Raw genomic sequence first — 26,176 nt, 5'->3', positions numbered from 1 at the left:
GCGGCGCCCCGCTTCCGGCGGGCACCGGAAGGCCTGGTCGCGTCGCCGCGGCAACGGGAGGCGCGGCGGCGCCCTCCGGTTACCATGGCGACGGGCGAGGGCCATATCCCCCCCCGCCGTTTTCCAGCGGCAAGGCCGGTGTCAAACGGCCTCGGGCGCCGGTCAGCAGCTCGGGGCCGAAGACAGAGCAGCGCGGTCCCGCCCAGGCGGGGCGCAAGGAGAAGGCGGGGGGCTCCCGGCATCCCCTCTGCTTCCGCGCAGCAGCCGGGGAAGGGGCAGGAGCGGGGCAGGGAGGCTGCCGCAGCGCTTCCCCTCCGCGGCTCCAAGCGGGGCGGCCTGGTAGCCAAGGGACTGCAGAGCGCAGGAGTTTTCCTCCCCGAGTCTGTTCTAAGCGCTCGGGGGCACCGCAGCGTTGTGTCGGTGCACAAACACACGCGTAAGCTCGTCTCTTTGTCTCAGTTAGGCTGGTCTCCATTTGTAAATAAGCCCTTCATCCTCCGAGGGGTCCAAAGGTTCCCGGAGGCTCCAGGCTGGGTAAAGATCTCCCCATCTCCTTTGTCCTGCTGCTGCCATTGTTTGAAATCTGCCCTAATCCCCTAAACGCATCCCACAGGGAGCAGCAAGGGCCTTTGTGCAAAGCTCCCAGGTGGTCACAGACATGCTGAGGCTAACAGTGCTGAAGACTGCACTGGGTTTGGGTGAGATTAAGTTTTCCAAGGAGAAACCGAGACAGGCAGAAAAAACAGGCAAAGCTTTCTGCCTGTCTCTCTTCAATTGCTGTTGGGAAGGAGAAGAAAAAAAAAAAAAAAGGGGGAAAAAAAAGCGCTAAAATCTCACAATACTCACCGTTTCCTCTGTTCCTCTTTCAATGCTGATGAATGCACAGACACACTGCACAGAAAGCACGCAACTCTATTTCAGGGTAACTTTCTAAACATCCTCTCTAACCCTTCCAAGAAGCCAGCAGATCTGAAACAATAAATGTGACTTTTAGAAGACACTCAGATTAAATAATCAAAGTTGCTTTATTTTTCTGACTAAATTTCATTTTTGAAACAATTTCTCAGTTTTAATGTATTCCCTGTGGTTCCCAAGATCATCATCCCGTATCTCAGAAAGGGTTCTTCTCCAAGTCAATATTTAGCTTTTTGAAGTATCGCTCTGGCAAAGATGGGTTTTCTTTAGCTTTTCTTTTTATCTTACAAAATCCCATTACCAGCCTTTAAATACACCAAAAGGTTGGTCTGAAGTCTCATTCCTGCTCCAAATCCGTGGCTGAAAGTTAGACTGAACTGTCTGTGAGGAATGTACAGCAGCAAAGCGGCACAGATACCCTTGTGCCCTTTGCTCCCTCTGCAGGGGTCTAGAAGCCCTGTATCTGTTGCTGTTCCATCCGTGAGGAACATTACTATCCCAAAGCTAAATCAAATCATAGCCATGGTCTTTTAAATGCTGATGTACTCAGCCCTGGAAGGGCAGGTTGAGGGGGGCAAGGCGACAGCAATAGCGACATTACATTACATGCAAAATAACAGCTAATCTAGAACAGAAGATAAAGGCACAGATTTTGGACGTTTTCTTTAATTCAGCCTTAATCAACATCTCATCTCCTTTCCTGGCTGCACGCAATGTGAAGCACAGTGACAATTTTCCCAGGCACTATGAAGTCTGACAGGCTGACAAATTCTCTTTGGAAATCCCATTAGCAATTCTGAAATGACTCAAGCCCAAATACTGCACATGGTGATGCAGCTGACATCTAAAAGGTTTGAAAGATATTGCCTGTAGCTATAAAATCGGAGCCTAATTTTGTTTTCCTCTGTCTCTTAGCATCAGAGAAGCCCCCAGCATGACGTAGTCACCCTTATTCGGCTCCCAGGATTTATGAGTGGAAGAGACCTGCTTGCACCTGTAACAGGTTTTGGACAGTCAGAAGAGCTGGAACAAGGCTGATACCACCAGCAGCAGAAGCCTCAGCAAAACCTTGTCTAAACAGGACCATTTCACACCAGAGTGACTAGCAGCACAAAGGATAGAACAGAGAATTGGGTGCCGGGTTTATAAAGCAAAACATTTGTATTTGGGGGATTTCAGATCCTGTCCTGCCCCAAAGCACACATTACAGGAAAACAAAGCCGAACAACCAGTCCTGCAGAACGGGTTGCCTCTGATATTTTCCCAGACAGAAGCTGTCTGCAGCTGTGCTTCAGAGAAAGCACAGCAGCTCTCAGCTACTAGTTGATGCAAATTCGAAACCCAGGCAATTTTCCCCACTGTTTTCACATGTCAGCTCCTTCAAAGCAAGAGCAAGTCTCATTTCACAAGAAAGCAACAGCCAGTGCCCCAGCTGCAGCCCCTCAGCACACATCCCCTGACGCCCCAGCCCCGTCGTTCTCTAACACTCAGCCCAGACGGATATTTCCTGCACTGGGCACTAAAGCGTGAGCTGTGACTGTCCCTCCTTCCTCGAGGCGTGATGGCTAGCAGAGGCTCCATGTTTGCTCTCTATTTTAGCAGACCTCGTGTCACTTCAAGTCAATAAAGTCTGCTTTAATTTGATCCGGTTACCAGCCTGCCCCGTTCCCTTTCAGCACGGCAGCATGGTTTCCGAGCATGTCCTGCATATTTATTTAGTTGAACTCACTTAATCTTCTAATTTACACATTGTGATTCTCAGCCTCTCTTCAGCCTCGGAAAACACATGTGCTAAGCCGCGTGTCTCAGCGAGAGACAGCACTCCGCAAGCTGTTAACGTGCCCCGAAAGAAAAGCACGAGCAAACACCGAACCCCACGACGCGCCCAGCGGACGAGAGGGCTGCGCGCAGGCGAGGGGAGGTAAAGCGCCCCTTCACAGCGCGCGGCCTCTCCCCCATCCTGAAACGCGGCGCTGCTCGGCTCCGGCAGCTGGGCGACCTCGGGCTCCTTGTGCTTCCCGCAGCGTTACAGCACTCCACAGGACTAAGCCCCCGCCTCGAGGTGCTGCTGTTTGAGGGCAGCTCAGTGCTTCACACCCTGGGGCGTCGAGCAGCCGGCCCAGCCCCGTGCTCCGCGGCCTGCCTTGGCGCGAGGCTCCTTCCGCCGGGGGCCGCGGCAGGGCCCGGAGGAGCCCGGCCCCGCCAGAGCGAGCCGCGGGGCCCGCACCCCGCACGTACAGCGCCGAGCACCCCGCTGCCCCCCCCGCCGCAGTGGCACAGCCCCATCCGCGCGGCGCCCCCTCTCGACCGCGCGCCTTGGTACAGTCCCGCCCGGCACCGCCCCTCCTCCGGCCGCGGCGAGTTGGTACGGTTCTTACCCTGATCTCCCCCGCCGCCGGCGGGCGGGTGGTAGGCGCCGCGCTCGCGGATTGGCTGCCCGGCCCCGCAGTCCGCGCGAGCTGCGGGTGCCTCAGTGTGCGCGCGGCCGGCGCGGCGCTTGGTCCTGCCCCTTCAGCCCGGTGCCCGGCAGCGGAGGCCGCCGCTATGGCTTCGGGTAGGTGCTTCCGGCCCCCAGGGCCTGAGGTGGCAGCGGCTCTGCCTCCCGCCGCCGCGGAGCGCGGGCGGGGGGTGGTGGGCGCGCGCGCGCGCGCCCAGGCGGGCGCCGTGTGGCGCAGGTGGAAAAGAACCCGGCCGCGGCCATGTTAGGGGGGTGGGGGGGGGCGCGGCCCCCCTTCCCCTCCCCCGCGTCGCCGCCTGGTCTCGTGCTGTCCCGCCGGCGGGGACGGGGGAGGGGAGCCACGCCCCCTCCGATGGCGCGCCGGCGCCACGCCCTCTCCCCGCGGGGCCCCGCCCTTCTCTGCCGGGCCGCCCCGGCCACGCCCCTTCTCCCCGGGGTGCTGGGGCAGGCCGGCCACGCCCCCTCGGTGTCATAAAGGGGCGTGGCCCTCCTTCAGCCCCCTCCCCTGCCCAGGTGCTGCGTGGGCTGTGCCCCCTCCCCCCCCCAGCTTGTGATGTGCCCCCCAACAAGCATGGTCTGAGCACCCCCCTGCGCCAGTGTGGTCCGAGCCCTCCCCCACCCACCAAGCCTGGTCTGTGCCCCCCCAGCGTGGGCCGGGCCCCTGCCTCCCCCAGTGGGGGGGCCTGCGCTGGCCTCCCCACGTCAGATGCAGCAGCTGCGTGGTCATCTTTCGGCTGCGGAGCCCCTCGGAGCTCCCCGGCGTGGCGAGATGGACAGCCTCACCCCCTGCGATGCAGCTACAAATGCTTCTTTTCTCAGTGGAGGCCTTTAGTTGAGTGTGGAGGCAATGTGTTTGCTGGCTTTATGGAGCTCAGCTTTCCGCGGGGCTTCCACGAGCGCATCGTAATGCCTTTCTTTCATCTCCTCCGAGGTGAGAGTGTTTCAGTCCCGGGAGCAGTGGTGCCCGTGCGAAGCCGGGGATAGATAGCATGGCCCTGAATGGGAGCGGAAATTCCAGGGCTGTAGGTGCTTTGTGAAGCAAGCTGTGGTTTGTTAGGATTGAGCTATTTTAGTGTTCTCTCAGCTCATGGTGTATAAATGACAGAGACTATACAAACAATAATAAAAAAAAAGGTATGTTAAAGGGCTACTTTAAGGCAAAGAACAGTTCTTCGCAATCAGAAGAAAACATTTCTAAAAGGACTGTAAAATTATTTCGAACCATGACATCTACTACCAAATGAGTACATTTTGGCAGTAAACTAAAAACACTTTTTTTCCAAATCTCAAGTATTTATCAGTCAAGCACCTGAGAATGTGTCCTCTGTTTTTTCTCTGTGGTGATGCTCAATCATGAGATTCTTTTTCTGTTAAGAATAGTATAGAAGAAATACTGCTAGCTTATATAAGAACTTCAGTTTTGAAGCATACACAACAGATTCTTCTATCTTAAGAGAACTATAGTTCCAGAGCTGTGCAAAATGACTAGTCTGCAATGCCCCACTTGCTTCCTTTTGCAGGAATTTTTTCCAAGAACTTTTTTCAGGTTCAGAAAAAATGACCGCATATCCAGGAATTTCCAGAATAAACTATCTGTTGTTCCAGAAGCACTTGCAGACTCTTGTCCATTTTAAGCCCACCAAAATAAATCCTATCAGAAGTTTGTAGACTTGAGCAGTCCAAGAAAGGATACTCAGCATGTAGAAAAATGTATAAATAGAAGAAATTCCTGTGATTCCATGTATTTATATTTCACATGCTCCTTATCTGGTTGCTTTCAAACTTTTTCCAAAATTTTGTGTTTTGATAGAAGTTTGTAAATGAGAAGCTAAAGAATCAAATGTAGTCCTTTAAATTATAGCTAATTACATCCTTATTCAAGAATTCTTTCTGAAACACCATTAGTATTCTTTGCTTTAACTAACAACATTAATGGGATATAAATTTCAGAGTGAAACAATCATTTTAAAATGTTTGTTACCTATTTAACAGTAATCTTTATGATCATTAAAATTGAAATAGTGTTAAAAAGTTGACCTTTACCTTGCTAAAATCAATGAACATTTGAGTTGCATTTTTAAAGGTTTTTTTTCTCTTGCTTTTCATTATGTAGTAGTACTGCAATGAAATATTTGTGTAGCAGTGCAAAAGGAAAAGAGTGTTTCACATCTGAATGAAACCTTTTTGTAGGACATGTGAAATTAATAAAACCTTTCTTCGGACCTTAGGTTTTGGTAAACGTTTGTCTTATAGAATGTGAAACTTGATACTTTTTATTGCCTTGAAGAGATACTTCAGAAAAGTTAAAAACACTGCTTCATGTGTGAATAGCGTAGGTGAGATCTTGATCTTGGAAAATACATATGCACGTGTTTAAATGTGTGTGTAAGTACCGGAAGGATTGGAATTATAAGCAGAATGAAGGATGTATAATGAACAGGCTTGGAGCGATGTGATAACTGTTTTGATTGGAAAAGGGTTGTAGTCTGTTTATTTATAGTTTATGACATTTATCATACACTACAAGTTTCAGCTTTTTAGTCAGTTCTAGGGGTAGGGCTTAGATTTATGCAAAGAGCGGGGGAAAGACTGCAATCGGGGAGGAAAACAAAGAGTTGTTCTTGGCAGATTTTTAGACTGTGGTATTGCAATATCTGTACAAATGCTTGAAGGGTTTGAAAAGAAAGGAAAAATTGCAAGGCTGTTATCCTGAATGACAGTACTAGTGAAGCTGGTAGAGAAAGAAGAGTGTTTGGTTTTTGACCAGGAGATGGGAATGTATGTTTTTCCTAATGCCAATACCTTTTACAAATTAGATGTGCCATGTTAAATACAAGTCAAATTTAATTTCAGTGATTTTTCCTTGAGTTGCTATTTTGAAATCCACATTCTTCCAGTGTGCTTGTCTTTCAAGAATCAGCTTCTGTGATAAGTGATATCTACATTAATTGGGAATAATAGTCATAATTTCTGTTTGGACAACTTGTGTGTAAAGGAATTTTCAAAACATTGTTGCATGGTTTGAGCTACTGGTAGTGTTTCTGGTTTTACAAGATGATAGAATATGGGAAATGTCATGGTTCCTCCATCCCTGATTTTATATCACCAAATTCTCTCTGTGTCTATACCCTTTTGCTAGGCAGAGTCTCTCATCGCATCCTGAAAAGGGGTTCAGTTAGTACTGACCTACTTAGCTTTGCCTGATTAATTAAGCTGCTGCGTTCTGCTCATTGATGATGGTACTGTATTCAATAGTCATTAGAGGGGGTTGTGCAGTCCCTGGTATTTGAAGAGACACCGTGAAAGTAGAATTCAGATACTAGAAGAAAAAAGATTAAAAGTTGTCCCCCACCCGACTTGTGCTTCTGAGCTCCTGTTCTCCCATTCTTAGTATTTCCTTGTCTGTTAGCAAAGAGGAAGTTGCCTGGTTCTACAGGGAAAGTAAATCCATTATACAATGTATTGACCCCCCCACCCCACCCCCAGTTTCTTTCACTTACAGTAAGCAGAGGAATAAAATGTTAATTGACTTACTTCTTTTTCTAGATTCTGGAAGTTACAGTCAGTCTGGAGGCCAGCAGAGGTATGTGTGGGGGTTTTGTTGTTGTTGGCAATTAAAAGTGCAAGATAAAAGGCAATTTAGGATTCCTAGCATGATATTTGAGTCTTTGGGCCTGAAATGGTGATGATACATTTTTGGAGTTATAGGTACAGAAACCTTGCTGCTGTGAGCCCTTAGGAAGTTTTACGAAACAGGAAAGAGTGAATATTTCTGAAGGGAAGAAAGTAGGCAGATTGAAATCAGAACACCATCTTTTATAGTAAGAACTTTTGAAAAATGATTTGTGGAAAGTGTCATGAATATAGAGAAGTATGTTCCGTATGACTGCCTTAAGTTATTGGCTGAGGTTTTAGTCAAAGGTTATACAAGTGTCAAGTTGATGGTGAAATAGATGTAAATTTCTCTTTTTACATAGATCAGAGGGATTTTTTTTTAAAGAAGAAAACTCTGATAACTGTTCAGAATTGTGAAATTATAAATTATAGAATAGCTGCACGTTTGGAGGTTTTTTTGCTTTCATCAGTAGAGCAAAACTGTAGCTTTAACTAAATATGTTTTTATGGAAGTCTGAAAATCATTAATAATAATGTGTTAATGAAAGTCGTAAGGTTATATGCATATAACAGTACATAATTTGAGTTTATATCTGAGTATGATATCAGTTTCAGTACATGGTTCTTCTGTAAGTTTGTGAACTATTAAAGTAGCAGAATAACAACTAAGTACAATCTAAAGCCAGCGCAGTTTTTGATGATGATGTTACTGTTGAGTAGTCCAACAAGTACTGTTTTAACAGTAATTGATTAAAATAAAATGAACTTCTGTAAGAATATACTGAAAAACTTAAAATGCCTTGGATTCCTATGATAGAGTTTTCTTTGATCTTGATGAATTCTGGCAACTTACAGTAAGCCCCAACTTTCACACATTTTAAATATGCACTTGAAACAGAGCTTAAGTTAAGCCTTTCTCTAATGGCTTTTGTCAGTCGACTATGGTAACCATTAATTTATTGAGATATTTCTAATATGCCTCCAAACGCCATACTCAGATTAAACAGCTATATTGGAATGAAAAGAGACAAAATAACAGCAAAAATACTTTTTTTTTGTAATTCACATGAAGTACACTGCAACAGCTTACTAAATGCATATTTCTCTTACAGCTATTCCTCATATGGCAGTCAGGGCAGTCAAAGTTATGGACAAACACAGGTAAGTTGAAAAAACCATTGTATCTTTTGAAGCAGCTGCTCCTGAGTAAAAGCTTGTTCCTGGGTGACTATGTCTGCGCTGGGAAGAAGTCCATTTTCAGCTGTTTGGAGTTTGAAGTGGTGTCATTCCAGGTCTAGAGAAGGAAAACTGTCATTATCTGCAGTGGAAATTATCCTTATTTGAGTATGTTCTTTAAATTACAGGGATATTCTAGTTATGGGCAAAGTGGAGACAATTCCTCTTATGGACAGAATTATGGAAGCTATCATGGGAACTATGGACAAAATCAAACAGGTTTGGCTAGCTTGTTACATTTATTGGCAGTAATTAAAAGGTGAATATTTACTAAAAAAATTTCTTGTTCAATTTCTAGGTTATGGACAAGATTCTGAGGGATATGATGATGAATCCGGTTATGAAAATCAAAATCAGAGTTCATACAACCAGCAGTCTTATGGCAGTCAGGGGCAACAGAAAGGATCATCTAGAGGGTAAGTAAGCTGAGTTAACGATAGCTATTTAAAATACTGTCTAGCAATTGTACATTCTTAACTACAACTGTAATAAGTTTCCTGGTATATTTGCTTTAAAAAGAAGTCCCCAACTACCCAGAACTCCCACTCTGAGAGCTCTTTAATGTCTGAAAGAACAGGAGGGAGGGGAAGAATACTTCTTTATATGAGAAGAATGGGTGCAGCTGTTTTGAAGTCAGGAATGTATTGGAAGAGAAACTTTAGAAAGTCTTTGGATAATGACTACAATGAAGAAAGAACTTGCTATGTAGTATTTTGATTAAGACAACTCAAGTAGATATCCATTCTTTAATTAGATAATATTCTTTTAAACAGTTGCCTGAAATTACAATAGGAAAAATTGTGACCTTTGACAATAAAAGCGATAAGGTATATAAACTTCTAATACTCTTTATTAACTTCATATATACTTTAAGCGAGGAGATTCTTAGCTGTTCTTAGATTTGCAGACTTTCTCTATGACTTAGAATGCCTTTTCTTGGTCGAAAGAAGAGAAAGGATTCAGAAATATCATTTGAGAAAGTTATCTTTTTTTCCCAACTAAATAGGATTCTCAAAACCCCACAGTTTTATCTCTGCATCAGTAACTTAAATGTACATATGTATACTACAGTCATTGGTTAGGTACTCTACACCATCTTAAATATATCTTACTTTCGTTGCATGATGTGGTACTTAAATCAGTCTCAGGTAGATTCATGATACAACTTTGAAAGTATCTTGGAAAATACAGCCAGACTTCCCTTAATGCCTTATAAGGGTACTTGATGCTAGAGGACATTTATTTTCTCATTTATAAACTTTTACATGTATGTACTCCAAGGTTACTTCTTAATGAGGATCATGTGACCTGTTTAAAATAAACTGTCAGGTACTTACCTCATTCTTGTGTCCAAGGTCCAAATATTCTTGCTCTGTTTTGAAAGCTAATAAAACTTTAGCAGGACTTCAGCAAACCTTTACTTGGTTTCTGCTTGTACTGTTGTTATTGCAAAACATATTAATATAAACAAGTAATATCCTGACCTGTCAACAGCAGGAACTAGCATTCTGAGTGTCTGTTTTGTATCCCTAAACAAGGCAGATTCGTGGTTAAGCTTTGTTTTGTTTTGCTTTGTTTTTTGAACATTTATTAGGGTTGTACAAAGTACAGGACTGGGAAGTAGTGTAATATTTTAACTACCTAGACAGGCAGTGGAAAACAGTGCAATAGGGCGTAGATTCTCCAGCAAGTTCTTTTTAAAGAAATTGCAGGAAGACTTTCCTATGCACAGTTATAACAAGTAAAGAGAAAGTGAGAAATTGAAAATGGTAGCAACTTTGAAGGGGATGGTCACAAAATAGTATCTTTCACATCCTGAGGGGAGGAAGAAAAAACAGCAAATAGTGGATGCTCTCAGTGATGGTTCCTGTCATCAGTGATTTGGAAAAGGCCATAATGGAGCTGACCTTTTTTGAAGTGAAGATACAAACAAAAATCTTAGCAATCTCTTTGTCACTGGGATTGGTTATGTTAAAGGTAAGACCCAGGTTAGAACTGGGAGAGAGCAGATTAGATGGTATTTAAATGAACAGGTTATTTTCAGATGGACTTCATCCTAGAGTGCTCTGAAGAGCTGGCTAAAGCTTTCCTTAGGCTCTTAGAATTCCTTTTCTGAGACTTTTTGGGGAACAAGTAAGATTGCCAGAGGCTGGAGAATGGCCAATGGAATGTCTAATCTTCTGAAAAAGGGATGGGGGAAGGGAGGACGAGGAGAAGAAAAGGTGTCAGAGGCCAGTGATTAATTTCAATTCTTGAAAAAATAATACAGTTAAACTGCAACTGAGCACCTATGCAGAAAATAAGGGGATGAATAATGGCCACTGTTTCCTGGATGTGATTTGTTCCTTAAATCTATCTAATTTCCTTCTGTGAAAGGGTAGCCCAACTGGAGCCTAGAGGAGCAACAGTTCTCATATATCTAGATTTTCAAAATAGTTTTGTTTCCACTTTGCATGCTGAATTAGTAAACAGCCTAGGGAAGTATAGTCTAGATGAAATTTCTTCGTGGCTGGTATAAAATTGATGGGGTAACTGTAGTCAGAGAAGAGTAAGTGGTGACTCCCTCTCAGAATGTAGAGGTGCATTGAGTTGGAGTATCCCTGATTTGATATTGTCAATGTTTCTGATGAAAGTTGGTGTGATAGTATATGCAGATGGCACCAAAGCGGAAAGAACTGCAAATATATAGCAGATATCATTAGAGTTAGAAACGATCTTGGCAAAATGGTAAAATGTCTGGAAAAAATAAATGGCAATTCAGTGAATGCAAAGGTTTTTTGGAGGCTGGAATTATCAACTGCACGATACCACATGAGCAGCAGGTGTCTTCCTTGCAGTTCTGTAGAAAAGGATTTGGAGTTTAGCAGGTTACAGGCTAAGCAACAGTCACTGTCACACTACCGGGGAGAGGGGAGAAGCAAGCATTGTAGTGGGATGTGTAAAGAGGAGTGCTGCTGTTAAGTTACATGTGCAGTTGAAATTGAGGATGTTTTGGAAGAGATGGTAACATACAGTTTGCTGCCTTGCTTTTATCAGGAGCCAGATATATCCTAGCAGAGATGATACATATAGTATTTTTATATAGATAAGCCAGTAAAGTTTGGTAAAATTTCCTAGTCACAGTTCCTCCTAATGTCATGTGTTTTCAACCGTTATTTTGCTCTCTGTTCTGTGAACATTTAGCTATTAATACAAATTCTGTTTATTTTAAGTGGAAGAGGCTCTTCTTATGAACAAAAGTCAAACTATGGTCAGCACCAAAGCTCTTTTGACCAGCAGTCAAGCTATGGACAAAACCAAGACTCTTATGACCAGCAGTCAAGCTCATATGACCAGCAGTCAGGCTATGGCCACCAGGGCTCGTATGACCAGCAGTCGGGCTATGGCCACCAGAGCTCATATGACCAAAAGTCAGGCTATAACCAGCACCAAAGCTCATACGGCCATTCTCAGCCATCCTACCAGTCTCAGAAGGGAGGCTATAGCCACAACAGCCAAGGTAAAGCTCACAGGGTGAATTCAGTATTGGCTAGTAAAACTGAGCAGAAACAGATGATGTTTTACACCATGAAAAAGTCGTGCTTCCTCCCCTGAACAGATTATTTAATGAATAGATAAAGCTCTTTTTCCATGTTTATGATTTGGGGGAATGTTTTGTTTGTTGAGATTTTCAAAACATTATGCAGAGTTGAAAAGCAGTCAGAGCCCCAGAATTGTTGTGGTGGCATTTGTGGGAGGCAGCTTTGCAGAACTGACATCACTGGAGTTCTGCAGTTTCTGGATGGAATTTTCTTCTAAGCTATTTTGGACCTTCTTTCTGCATGAAGGTGGCATGTCTTGCTCAACTGTGAAGAAGTTTTGCACTTCATGTTCCAGCTTTACCATATAGGTGAATCCTAAGATAGAAGGAAATGGGAAGTTTCTAAGATCTACCCCTTTTCCTCATCCACTTTATAAAAGTGGCAGGGCCCACGCTCTGTATCCTTGTTCTATCTTCAGTGATCTTTTTTGTCAATACAAACTGAGAAGGCTGTATCGGAGTAGAATGAAAACTGTATTTTGGACAGTATGGGTTTAATATTTGGAAAATGCAGTGTAATGAAACTGTGAAAGTACTTGCATTCTGAGATACATCGTGGCCCTGGAAACCAAGGGAGATAACTGGAGCAAAGCCAAACTTTGCCCTGTTACTTTCTGGAGTAGATAATGTAAAGGAGATGCTTAAAAATTGATGGCTTCCAGATTTAAATGGCAAACTTAAGCAACATCAAATTTTGCATTTTTTTTTTTTTTTCCAGATGATCGTCGTGAAAAGAGTAGGTATGGAGAAGATAATAGAGGATATGGCGGGTCACAGGGAGGAGGTAGAGGGGGATATGACATGGATGGAAGAGGTCATATGTCTGGATATAGGTAAGTGATCTCATTCCAGTGCCTGCAGTTTTTTCCTTTGTATCATATTATTTAGCTATTTTTAATTTGTGTTTATTATATGCCTTTTCCTAATGTGGTTTAGATTTAGAGTTCGGAAAATGGAAGGTAGTTGTTTTCTAAAATTAAACTCCTGCACTGCATAGAAATGGATTTTACTCAGGAAAAGCTTTTACATTCAGATAGATTGAGGCCAAAGCACTTGATTATTATGACATATAGCTGCATTTTACTTATGTGAGTTGTAATACAAAAAATGTTAAGAGTCCATCCCTTGAAATAAAATATTGTAAAACCTCTAAAAATTTGTTTCTAATGACAAAAACCCCAACCAGGGGTTGAGAAAGCTTAATAAAATGCATAGCTAAGGTAGCTAACCTTTTGGCAGGGAAGTATTTTGAGTATGATAACAATAATTATGCCAAGGTTGGCTAATTATCTTTCTGCTTCCTAAAGAATTCCTTTTTTTATCATAAAGTTAAACTCTTGATTTGCTGTATTAACATTACTTGTTCTTTACTTTTTTTCTGTAGTTTAAAATTCCTTTTAAATGCAGTTTTTATTGTTGGTTTAGCTGTCAGTCTAAACCCATTTGTTTTAGGTAGGTTTTAAATCCTTACATTACTGTTACCCATTCTACCACTGCCTTAGGCCCTGTTCTGTTAAGATTTATGCACATGTTTAATTTTCTGCTTGCAGATGATTTTCTGCACATGCTTAGGTCTGAGGGATTGAGACCTTTTGCTTTAAATTCTGTTTGAATAGGCCAAATTACATTATTATTTCTTATAAAAATAAACTACTACAATTGGCTATGTTTTATGTACCTCTGGGTAACAATTAGGGATATACAGAGTGCTCATTAATGCAAAGTAAGAACATTGAAGCTACCAGTGAGCGCTTCAGCACTTCAGAGAGTGTCAGCATCACTCATCCTTTAATACACTGCACTGTTCTAGGTTATTGCTAGAATTCCTGATGAAGAACTGGAAATACACAATGCCGTTTGTTTCAGCTGATCAAGTTTAAATGAAACAAACCAACAGTGTGTTAAGACTTGGCTACTTTTGAAGTACAAATGCTGTATGTCTATAAATAGATATTTTTAATGAAATATGCTTTGTGTAGGTTCTTTTTTAATATTACTTTGGCACAGTCCACAGTGTGATCAGTATGTTTGAAATGAGAAAGAAAATATTTCTATTTTTAAACCATATTTAAAGTTTGCCTGCTCCCCAGATGGTCCCAAACTGTACTCATAGCTTGCTGTTTTGATGACATAGGTGGACCCTATTTCTTCTAATTAGACGTGGTAGCACAATTACCAAAAGGCTATTAATAGTGTTTTGCTGTGGTCCTTTACAGTGAGTTGGGTTTTATATAATATAAACTTAAGTAGCTAAGTAATTGCCAAATCCTTTTTCAGTTAAAACTGAACAGTTTTTTTTAATTGTATCTTTTCTGTGTCAGCAAGGGCTTTCCATATTGCTATGAGGAAATCTGGATTAAAAAAAAAACATTTATAGCTGAACCATTTCTAATAAGAGGAATGAATGTGAGCTTCAAAAAACATACTGCTGGTAGACTTTATCACTCTGAAACAAACTTCTGTCTTTGCAGAAAAAGTAAGATAAATGTCTGTGAAAATAAAGTCTCTTGCCCTGTCTTTCCAAGATGTAAGAAAAAATTTTTACCACGTTCATGCAGATGGTAGTACCCTGTGCACTTGAAATCCAAAAGAAGGAAAAGACTGAAGGTGGATAGATAAATGGGGTGAATACATCAAAGAGGGAAGGCATTAGAGACATTTATTATGAAGTCTGTCTGCTTCTGTTAAGTGATACAGTCTTTAGTGCTTTTTACAGTGAGTTTTTTTCTGAAACTACCATGCCATAAATGTTTCTTCAGTCTTCCTGTGTAATTATGATTGAGGATTCTGTTTCTGAATTATGTATTTTCCCAAAGTCCTGTGCTTATTAGACAAGTGTAGAAGGTTAAGTTAAATAACAAACTGTATGATCAAGGGAAAATAACTTCAGTAAGGTAAGAAATCATGTTTAGTACTGTGAAAATGTGGGGTTTCAGGGGACATTTTTTGTTTCTTTGGGGTATCTTTTGTTTGTTTTTTCCTAAAAGCAGCTTGTGTTGGAATGTCAGGTCTACCTCTAGTAACTAGTTATCATTTTCATTTTTTTGCTTCAGTCACATTTTAATATTAACATTAAATTATGAAACTTCCATTGCCATCAGGAAATATCAGTCTAAAAAGCTTGTCTACACAGCTATTTGTACTGCTGTAACAATGTTGGCTTCAGTTTTTATGGTGATTAGGAAGTAATGTGTAGGTGAGTTCTGACAACTCAAAAGCTGATTTTAAACACAGACTTCTCAAATATACAGTGCTTGGTTTTGGATTGCTCCATTTCTTGTTCCTTAACATTACCAAAAAATTAGTAGTTAATTTGAGATCATAGCTCGTGTAGCTTTTGTGTTAGCTTTTAACAAAAATGTTTTGCTTGACGTTTAAAAGTAGGGAGAACTTGTGGCAGCTCGTTGTCCAGCGGTAAGAATGTTACCCAGTCGTTGATGTTCTTACAGCTGCGTCGCCTGGTCTGTTCTGTAGCGCTGGGCAGCGCATCCTTTCCAAGCGTCAGGGCTGGCTCGTTGCTGTCCTGTGCTAGAGATACAGTGACTTTGGCTACAGCCTCAGTTTTCTACCACGATTGTTGCTACTTGTGGTGGCCTGTATAAACTTACTCTGCAGGCAAGTCATTTCATAGCGCTCTGGAGGTACAGTAAATTATCCTGGAATCTTTAGGGCAAAACCAAATTAGCGTTTTTAAATTTCGAGAGTTTTAATTTCTATGACTATTTGTAAAAATATTTTAAAACATAGTTGATAATGTTAAGGTGTGAATTGTTATTTTGAAAACTAGAATGACTTGAATATGTACTGTAGTGAACGCATGCAACACTCATTTTTCTTCTGTGCGTGTGCAAAGTCATGCAGCACTGTGGGAAGAAAATATCTTTTGAGAAATTACTGTTCAGATACCTTAGCTGAAATTATTAAGACAGAAAATGATTTTCTAAAGTGTCAGATGTTCACTTTTTAGTCTCAGTAACTTCAGGTTTTCAAAATTATTCTTCAGATTTTTTAATGGGCTTGAACTATATCTTTTGTGACTTTAAACAACAGCAGAATGTTTTTCCACCTTTTCCTTTTGAAGCTTTAATAATTTATAGTCTCGCAAATCCAATTTTGTCCAAGAACCAAAATCATTTTTTGTTATAAACCCATAATAGGAAAGGCTCATCTTTGAGGTCTTACAGATAGAAAGCAGGTACCTTCGGGTTTTGAGAGTTCAGAGTTTTACTCTTGGTTCTTCTTGCAAGTTCTTGTGCAGAATAAGTCACTTTTTTGTTAGACTCCTTATTGGAAAAATAAGGATTTAACTACTCATTGTGGTGGTGGGACTGAATTTTTTTGGCTAAGCATCTAAGTGAGAAGTACAGTAGGAATACAAAGTAGGGTCATTTTCTTTCATCTCGGGAAAGCCATTCAGCCAGTGGAGTAGCCGTACCAATGCCATTGCCCTTCTGTGAGAACGTGTGGACTAAACGGGAGAAGTTTTGCCTTTGAATTGCTCATCCATTCTGTTTTGGTAAAACTACTTAGATGCAGTTTAACAAAGGATTTGCCATTGGGTTAGGATTTGTCATTGAAATCCCAGCTTTACCCACCATAGGTTTTTCTGGTACAGACTTAAGCAAAAAATTACTTACTGCATCTTAATTACTACTTTAGTTGTTCTGAGTGGGAATTAGCCTATTGTGGTATCAAGAAACTGTAGCATAGTGAAAATGTTTTTTACAGCCATGTGGTTTGTGTTCACAATTAATATTCAACTAGTAATGTATAGGCTTGAGTTTAATCTTGTATAGACTTTGGAAAAACACGAACAGAGGCAATAAAAATATAGGCAGCAGAAGAAGCCATCTGGCAGTGATTTTGTTGGTGCCCTAAGCACTCCTTTCTTGTTCACAAAAATACATTCTTACATGTAACTCCTACACACTTGATGAGACATAGATGCATGTTGGAGGCTAAAATTTGGTTCCTGGATTCTTAGTGCTATTCTGCCAGTATCTGCTCTTTTTTTTTTTTTAACTATACTTTTGTATCTGTAGTATTGAACTCTCCAAGTAACTGTGCCTTTAATTTAGAAAGTTATTCCAGCTGAAGTAAGCAATGTTCAGATGAAACATCACCTGCTGGAGAGCGAATGGAGTTAAATGGGTGACAAAGTGCAGGAAGAAAGAACATCCAATGATATTTTTTCATGGCAGTTAAATTTTATCACTAAGAATCGTGCCACATACACATTCTGTCTGCTTGCAGTTCAGTCACTTCTATTTTATTATCTTTGGTGGTGGCGTTGCTGAATTTTAACTACCTGTTCATGATTGTTTCAAAGGATGTTAAAACACAAAACTCCATCTGGTGACCCATCTATTTGGTCTATGTGCAAGACTGAAAGAGCAACAGACTGTGAAACACTGTGCAATTACATATTTCACGTGCTCTGTCACAGTCGTGTGGGAGGTAATTCGGTTGCTGTGATTGAGGCTCACATTTGGGGTCTCAGTGTGGGGTAAATCGGAGACTGTGGAAACAGCTGCTTGGAACCAATTTCCGAGTTTGAATTTGCTTGGTGCAGCATAGCCACACATCTCTCTTGCTTTGTTAAAAGTCTAAAACTAAATTTGTGGAAAGGTGCCAAGAGATAAAACTAATAAGCTCAATGAGAGTAAGTACAAATAATCATCTGCTTCTGCTTTGAGCACTACAGTTTTTATACACCTTCCATACATACTGCAGAGGTGAGCTTATCCTCTTTTCTTATTTACTACTACCTCTCTGTTTAAGCTTCTGGAGATCTTAGGTAGCTTTGCCCCACATTCTTAGGAGTTTAACACTAACTTTATAAATTGCCTGTGAAAGGGGACCTAAAAATGGGCAAAGATGTTCGTCTATCATAGAATTGATGCAGGTTTTAGTTAGGTTTGTCATGTGAAACTAAGCAGTGGATCACATCCTGAAGCATCTTTGGGCAAAAACTTGTTCTAGAGAGAGTAATTAGAAAGTGTTGATTGTACTAGCATATGCCATCCAAAGTGCACAAATTTAGAAATTAGGCATTGGCCCATGACTTCCTGTAGATGATATATATCCAACTCCATCAGATCTCAGAATCATTGTGCACACATTTTACCCTAGCATCCTATCAAAATCTGCACTTTCTATACATTCTTCATCCTGGTTGTGTTGGTCATAAACTATTTTCTGTATGTTTTAGGTTGTTGTGTTTCTTTTTCTTTCTTTTCTTTTTTTTTTTTAATTTAAGTCTCTGCTGCTGTGTACTTTCAAATCAGAAAATGTAAATGTGCTGGATAATGCTGTCCTGATGAGCTGGGACCATAATCCAGGGTTTGAAAACTTGGATAATGTTTGCATGATTGATGTATTCACTGTTGTAGTATCTGTTATTTCTGAGTTAATATTCCAGAGAAGCAGGCTTCCTACTGGTAATCGTTGTGTCATAATGAAGTTTTCTTTAACTGAAGTGAATTGGAGGCGGCAGAAAGATACTTACAGTAAAATTTCTTATTTTATGATCACCGTTATGGTTTTATCATCAGTCTTTGAAAACAGCCAGCCTTGAATAAAGACCAGCTCTAATATAGCATGCAAAATTCATTAATTTTACCCCTTTAATGAGCAGAATGTAATTGCATATGAGTACACAACTCAGTCATTTAATATTCAGATGTTTTCTATGGAATAGCAATTTAAAATATGCAGCAAAAAATATTTGAAGAAGAGGCCCAGTAAAGGTGATATTCTGTGACAGTATATATAAGGAGTATTACGTTTGTCGTGAAAGACTATCAGTGACCATGCAGGGAAAATGACTCTCTAAATCCAGTTTTGATAATATCTCTTGAAACCTTATTTCTCTTTTGTCCCTCATTTTGGACATTTTTTTGTCTCACCAATGTTAAGTAAGCTGTACCTTCCATTCGTAACTGCATTTGCTGTAACAGGAAACAGATATACAGTGTTCCAAAGAAATTACTCCCTAATTTTTTTCATTGCCTTTTGCTGGGGTGCATTTGTCCCACGTTTGGGTTCTGATGTGCTGGCAGATATTCTGGATTAAAACTCGGAGTGACTCCTCATTGTAAAGCACATTGCTGCAGTGGCTGCTCATACTGTCTCATTCGTTCCAATTCAGAATTCCTGGAGTTTGGAGATAGCCCTCTAGCTGAGGATTTAGCCTACACTGGGTTTATCTGAGCCACCTAGTGTGAAAGCTGCTGTGACTGGGGATGGGTGAACTTGCCTGATTTTCAGGTGGCAGTTGCATTCTCCATGCGGGGAAGGGCAAGCAGGCAGTTGTACAAGGCAGTACAAGACAGTCTTTCTAAGACGTGATTATTGACTTTCTAAAATATCCAGTAATTGTATTTTTCTGAAGGCTTTGAATATTGATTATATTGTATTCATAACATGGATGCAATTGAAAATGCTGTTGTGAAAAATCCTACTGGTACAAACATTTACATTTAATAGAGTGAGAGTTTATTTTCATGCTCATAGGAATTGGAGGCGTAACATCCTGTTTCAGGTCCCCTCCTAATTTTTGAAAATTGATGTGTGTAATCTCTTAACTTGGTCTACATTTTGTGCCACAGGTTTCAGAATGAATGAATTAAACCTTCACGGCCTCTGCTTTTGAAGCTCACATACACACACCTTCTCTGTAATGTCAAGTGCTAATAGTACAGTAGGTCCCCACAGACCCTTTCTCAGAGAATGGCCGATGTTGCTAATTTTTCCCCATATTTAAATGCATAACAATGGAGATTAATTAACTTTAGCTTTTTTTATTTCTAGGAAAGTACTAAAGTAGTAATTACTCCAAAGTAGCAATTACATCTACAATTAAAGCCCATTAACCTTCATGAAAAGAACGTTTCTGTTTTAAAGCCCGGTTCATAATAGCAGCCATTTTGGCTTATGGGATGGGAGGAAGTATTGGAAAAAAAGACATGTGTATGTGTTAGCTTAAATGACTCTTTAGGACTCTCCTTCTCCAGTGCAGCACCCTGTGAGATTACTCACTTTCTTGTAATTTAATCTTTGAACACGAATAATTAGTGAGGAGAACGTAGAGATGGTGCTTTAGCTGCTAGACAGTAACTCTCAAGTTGTGATCAGTTAACTGTAGATTGAGCCTTGGGCTCAGCACATAGAGACTTAAGGAAGAAATCATTTCTTCAATTTTTCCTCTGCAGTGGTGGTGACCGTGGTGGCTTCAAAAATTATGGTGGTAAGTGCCGAGTATCCAAAAATGTTTCAGTGGAAATTCTTTATAAATCTAAAAGCCACCAATATCTTGTTACTATCTAGTTAGAAGCATTATAAAATTTTGGTGAGGCTGGTGTGTTCGTGAGTTTTAATAGCCAAACTTTTAGCCATAAACTGGATTTCTACTTTGTCAAATTGCATGAAAGAATTTGTGGAGACAGTGACATTCATCGGATTTTTTGTTGTTGTTGTTGTTATTACAAATACTGCTTAGAAAGGTACTAGAGGAAAAAAAATTGTGGTAAACTGCTTGGTGATCTGACAACCAGCATTTGCAAGATAACACCAGCATAACATCAGTGTGGCAACTGCCACACACTGCAAGTTAAAGAACATAAGAACGTGTTAATGTCCTACAGACGTCTTCTATTGAACATTTTAATTTAAATATTCTCTAAATCTGTGGTTAATGTCTTAGATCTTAGATGCATTGCATACATAGTTTAAATACTTTCTTGTCTTAAAAAAAAACACTTGAAAATGTTTTTGCTAAAAATAGTCTTTTTCTTTTTTTTTTTTTTTTTAACCCATTTCATAGGTCAAAGGGATTATGGACAGAAATCAGATGCTGGTAAGAAAACAAGTAGTGGCTGTGGGGGGATCATAGCTCTTATGTCACTGCTTTTAAAATGTAAGTCTAGAAAGGTGGACATGGCTGCAATTTCCATAGCTCAAAAATAATTTAGTTAAAACTCATCTTCCTTAAAATAATTTTTTTTTTTATTAAAGTGCATGTGAATTTTTGGACATTTTTTCATGCAGCGGGTAAGAATTTGTCTGATGAACTTCAGGTCAACTTGAGCCAAGCAACTACTTTCACTTCCATAATATTTCTGCTAAACGTACATTATTTAAAATGTATATTTCGGGTGGGTTTGCATGTCCTGTTTACAAGGACAAGTTGAGCGTGCAGCAGACTGCTGGTCAGCTGTTGAATGTATTCCATCTCTGATGTACTGCAGCATCTGAAAGTGCTATGCATGCGTTGCTGAAGTTAATGATGTGAACTTCAGGATTATGCTCCCTGCTTGTCTTTTGTTTCACACAAGATTCCTTAGGGATTTAAGGGTCTGCTACTGGCCAGCAGGGACCTGAGCTTAAAATACTGCTTTTGTTTTTACCACAAAGATGTGTGCTAAACGTAGTTTATTTTTTAATAGATACAGAGTCTGACAACTCTGATAACAACACCATCTTTGTGCAAGGACTGGGAGAGGATGTTTCAACAGATCAAGTGGCAGACTACTTCAAACAAATAGGTATTATAAAGGTATGCAAAATGAGAAATCGTTGGTACGAAGGAAGAGAACTTGTGGAGCTGGTGTATTGGAAATGTACTGGTATCATTCAAGGCAGATGCTTGCTCTGACTCCCCAAAAGTTGTAGAAAATATTTTTATCTGGATTCCCAGATGACAGCTCATTTGAAAGAAGCTGCTGGTGGTGCCAGCTTACTAGTGATATTTAGATTGCTTTGTGTCTCTTCCAGTTCTTTAGTCTTTATAATCCTTAACATTAATCCCCCACCTGTTTTACCATCCTGATACTTCAGCAAGTAAGCCTCTGTGTTCCTATGGCTGTTTCTTCTGTTTCTGCAATTCTAAATTAGGACTTCCTGCACTTGACCTCAATTTTTGTACAAATTGGGCCCATCGTTATTTCATGGAGGACAGCCAGGCAGTATCCTTCAACTAAAAGCATCTATTTCTGCAGTCTAACTTAAAGAGGATCTTCTTTCTAATGATATTTACCTGTTACAATTTTGTGCCATGAACCGGCTTTCCCATTATTCCTCCTATGCCGAGAATATATATTGAGGAAATAACCTTTCTTTTCAGACCAACAAAAAGACTGGCAAACCTATGATAAACCTTTATACTGATAAGGATACTGGCAAACCAAAGGGAGAAGCAACAGTATCTTTTGATGATCCTCCTTCTGCTAAAGCAGCCATTGACTGGTTTGACGGTGAGATTACCTGTTCTTTTCACTACTCATGGATCTAACATGCAGTGGAGGAAGCAGCTCAATAACCTCGTTGGGGCTGCATGCTCCTTTCTGTATTCTTTTTTTAGGAAGACCTCTATTTCTTGGCACTTTGTGTGTGCTGGCTTTCTCTCTTTTGGTGGAAGAGTTAGTCGTTAAGAACACAAACGTATATATAATGAGACAGGGTTGGCTGCTGTGCCTCGGTCGTCCTTGCATGAAGTGTGAGAGTTGGTGTTCATCTCATTCAAGATAGTGTAACTTCTTTTTCAGTCCAATAGAACTATAATCTGCGTTAGCAGCAGGAAGGATTTCCTACAATGTTAGTATTGATATTATTAGTGTTGTGGTAACATCTTTAGATTTCAGCAAGGGTTAGGGCCATCTTATGCCAAATGCTTTGTGTATACCCAGTGAAGGACAATTTTTTTTATTTGTAGATTTAGTGGAGAAAGAGAGAAGATTACAGAAATAAACTAAAACCCTTCAGGACTGATGCAGGGAACACAGTGATACTCTATTGTAATAATAAACTTTAAAAAATAAGTGCCTACTCCAGTGACCTTGTGTGTCCAGAGAAATTTAGTAATCTTGGGCAACAACAAAAGTTCATACTCTGCTTTTGGGGTGAAATAATAATGAACAAAAAATCTGACATAGCACACAATTTGATGGCTTATATTTTGCTAATGAAATGCAAATTGATTTTGATTTAGGAGAGTAAGGCAAATACAGCAGTATTAGATACCAATGCAGTCCTGTTTGTTCTGTGACAAATCTTGCATTGCTGAAGCATTGAGACTTTATATTTAAAAAGTTCATGTCTTTCCCTTATTTGGGAATATTTTGTTTTTGTACTGGCTGTTGACTTGAACAAAAGTCTTGTTGCTTGACTTAGAGGAGGGAGAAGCAGAGTTCTGACACATTCAAACTACCTGTCCATGAGCATGGCAAAATTGTATTACATATTCATACCATATCTCTAATAAATTGCAACTTGTAGATTGCATTTTAATCAAAAGAAACATGTTTTGGTTTATGGAAGAGCTAGTAAGTACCTTAGTGGTTGCCATCTCACATTTGGGCCAGTGCTTTCAAAAATAAGAGATTTACTCCAGAATCTCTGTGTCTTAAGAGACTTTGTGTTGAATTCGTGTGTGCAAATCACTTGTTCTTTTGAACTTGCCACTATGTTGTTGGGAGTGATAGTCATCTCTCTCTCACTTTCTGTCTTTCCACAGGAAAGGAATTCAATGGCAATGTTATCAAAGTTTCTTTCGCAACTAGAAGGCCTGAATTCATGAGAGGAGGTGGAGGTGGTGGACGTCGAGGTGGGACTAAAATCTGTAGAGTCCTTCTTTTTGTGTAGTTAAATATTTTTTTTAACTATTACTGGTTTGTAAAAAAACAAGATGATCTTGTAGTAGTGATTTGTAAAAGTGTATGGACCTTTGGGATTCTGGCATTAAAGGGAGTAATAGGGATAGAACCAACTTAAGTAAAACTGAAATCTGTAATCTGCTCTTTCGCACAACATAGACTTTATGCTTTTCTTATGATCTGGACCCTCCAGTTTGAGTCTCATCATTGCTTATAAAGAGATAGTAAAACAGTGACTCTGAGGCTGTACAAGTTTCCACATATGCAGGTGTGAATCCCAGTGAATGTGTGCTTTTTACAGCAAAGTCTTGAGATACTCTGATGTTTCCAGATGGTATTAAGTGAGGTAAATTATCCAACTCTTGCTAACTTAGAGCAGCAGTTGGATGTCTGAGTCTCTTAATTAAATAGAAATTAAACTCCCTGACTCTGCATGATAGAGCTTTATCAGTAGTCAACTAGATATAAATTACCATCGTACAGGAGTTTACAAGAAGCATGCTTTGTACGGTGACTGTCAACAAATCTTAGTTCTTAAAGTTAGGCAGTTTTGGAGGATGATAAAAAGATTCTTTCAAGAACTTCACTTGGTGTGAAAGTTCCTGATTTTTTGGATGCACAATGCAGGAACTATGTTGCCTCTGCATTTGTGTCAGATGCATCCTGACATTAATCCAGACAGGGTGTTTTTAAAGGTTTTTTGTTTTGTGACTAACTCTGGCCATATGTGATTGATGTTATACATTATTAAATCTTTACAGAATGTTATTAATGCACATAGTGGATTTATATTTGTCCATTGGCAATTCAAGCTGATCAAGTTCCCTTTTATTGCTGAAAAAGAATTTATAGAAAATATTTGATGGTGCAAACTTCTCTGGCTACCATGTGCTATTCTTGCTTCATATTTTTCCCCGTGTGCCTAAATTCTAAATCTGCTTTTATGCCCACGCGTATTTCAGCTGTCCAGATGCATTAACTTCAGGACATAGAATCCTATAGAGATTTGGTGGCAGCTGAAACATCTGTTGTTGTTTGCCCACATCTTCCAGCTACCTTGTAGCCAACAGTAAATCCAGCATTAAAAAAGTAATCCTTGAATGATGAATTTTGCAGCAGTACAATTGTTTGTCCTTGTCACTAGCAGCTTCTTCCAGAGTCCCTATGCTTCAAAGACTTGCCTAGTAGGGATTTGATTACCTTAATTGCTTACTCTTTCTTCCACCTGGAAAGTCTCTCTGTCACATGGGTTCTGAAGCCAGTGACAGTCCTTAATAAATGTTTCTCATGTATAGGTCATAGACACTTCCCCTCCTTTATTCTGATTATAATTCTGTCTACAGGTTCACGAGGTGGATATGGAAGAGGTGGGGGCTTCCAGGGTAGAAGTGGGGAACCCAAAAATGGTGATTGGGTTTGTCCTAACCCGTAAGTGTCATTTTAATTGGGCAGTGGTGTTTCATGTGTGCTCTTTGAGTTTCTTAGCAACTAAGTCTGGTGAATCCTCTTGTCTTTTCTAGGGCCTGCGGTAATATGAACTTTGCCCGCAGGAATTCCTGCAACCAATGTGGTGAGCCCAGACCAGAAGATTCACGTCCGTCAGGAGGTGTGTTTAAAAAAAAAAAAAGTGTGAAGTGTTAAAGACATCTGCAGCATTTTGACAAGCCCAGCTGATGTACTGATTTTACATTTTCCTCTCTAGATTTTCGTGGGAGAGGTGGCTATGGAGGAGAAAGAGGCTATCGAGGGCGTGGTGGCAGAGGCGGAGATCGGGGAGGTGGCTATGGTGGTAAAATGGGAGGAAGGTAAGCAGTTTCTTTTTCCTTGCCTGGTTGTGTCGAATAGAGATTGTGGGAGTGATACAGACTGTGGGATAACAGTGTTATTTGTGTGCGCACAACTGTGCTGTGAAAGCATGAATTACAGATAGGAGTTTCTGGAGAAGATGAATCAATTTGCCGTGTGAGTGTGTTCTGTGAGCATTGTTGGATAAAGCTATTTAAAAAGGGAAGAATACACAGAAGTAGGTGTCGAGATGTTTGATTGAAAGGGCTATTATTTAGTTTGCTTTGAGGATTCCCTATAACTTTTTCATTCCCTTTCAGAAATGATTTCAGAAATGATCAACGCAACAGACCATACTGAAGACCACTGTGAATGTTTTGTTTGTCTTCTTGATGCGTTCGATAGTGAAATTGCCAGAGTTTTGCCTGCCGCTTCACCCATGGCCTCTTTGGATAGTGGAATTGAGTGAAATTAGGTTTTTATTTCGGTGGGAGGGATTTGGGGCAATCTGGGAGGATTTTTTTTTAAGAAAGACATTGAAAATTAATCTTTGATTTCAACATTATCTTCTCTTCTTTTTTCCCCACATACCTCTTCAACAGGCCCCAAGAAGGAAAAGGATGAACTGTAAAATATTGCCAAAATATGAAGTGTTTTGTAATACAACAATAAATGCTGATTGTTTTATTTGTGAAATCTACTGTTTCCCAGTTACTTCAGTCGCACATAGTTCTTTCAATATTTCTTGTCTTCCTGTAGTATGACCTAAGTAATAAATAGGGTCTTGCTTGAAAGTGCACCGCTGCTTTGTCCCTAGCTCTGTGTGCTGTTTGCAAAAATCTGCAGTTAAGCTGGTGGAGAGCCTACTTGCTATAAGACCTGCCAGGTTTGCAGTAGGTCTTATTCCCCCGCTCATTTTTAATTTTCCTCTCAGAG

At 40.5% G+C, this 26,176-nt stretch overlaps 1 protein-coding gene and 1 long non-coding RNA gene across 3 annotated transcripts in view; one reads left to right on the top strand and one right to left on the bottom strand.

The window, feature by feature from the left end:
* Window positions 1-3,383, bottom strand: part of LOC112965003 — a 4,725-nt gene extending 1,342 nt beyond the window's left edge. Inside the window, exons 1-2 of the long non-coding RNA XR_003253150.1 lie at window positions 3,294-3,383; window positions 847-969 (exon numbers count right to left, since the gene is read on the bottom strand). This is a non-coding gene — a long non-coding RNA (uncharacterized LOC112965003). The remainder of the gene's footprint in view (window positions 1-846; window positions 970-3,293) is intronic.
* Window positions 3,376-25,936, top strand: TAF15 (TATA-box binding protein associated factor 15). Of its 2 annotated transcripts, XM_026063649.1 has the most exons (16): window positions 3,376-3,469; window positions 6,920-6,956; window positions 8,101-8,149; window positions 8,353-8,443; window positions 8,523-8,640; window positions 11,437-11,723; window positions 12,523-12,637; window positions 20,018-20,052; window positions 20,629-20,661; window positions 21,251-21,360; window positions 21,928-22,057; window positions 23,317-23,406; window positions 24,799-24,883; window positions 24,976-25,061; window positions 25,158-25,260; window positions 25,561-25,936. In XM_026063649.1, exons 1-16 carry the CDS (start codon window positions 3,460-3,462, stop codon window positions 25,598-25,600), a joined length of 1,419 nt encoding a protein of 472 aa, XP_025919434.1. In that variant the 5' UTR covers window positions 3,376-3,459; the 3' UTR covers window positions 25,601-25,936. The 2 variants fall into 2 exon arrangements, with proteins under 2 accessions (XP_025919434.1, XP_025919435.1); XM_026063650.1 differs by lacking the exons at window positions 8,353-8,443; window positions 20,018-20,052.
* The last annotated feature ends 240 nt before the right edge of the window (window positions 25,937-26,176 follow it).

Source organism: Apteryx rowi, unplaced genomic scaffold (assembly GCF_003343035.1).
Source record: "Apteryx rowi isolate R43461 unplaced genomic scaffold, aptRow1 scaffold_20, whole genome shotgun sequence".
Taxonomy (NCBI): Eukaryota; Metazoa; Chordata; class Aves; order Apterygiformes; family Apterygidae; genus Apteryx; species Apteryx rowi.
This window is presented reverse-complemented; position numbering and strand designations above follow the sequence as displayed.

Excerpts from the sequence above, each read along its gene's own strand:
- TAF15 (XM_026063649.1), top strand. Across the intron at positions 20,053-20,628 it reads TGGCTTCAAAAATTATGGTG|GTCAAAGGGATTATGGACAG; the intron begins GTAAGTGCCGAG and ends CCCATTTCATAG. Across the intron at positions 25,261-25,560 it reads GGTGGTAAAATGGGAGGAAG|AAATGATTTCAGAAATGATC; the intron begins GTAAGCAGTTTC and ends ATTCCCTTTCAG.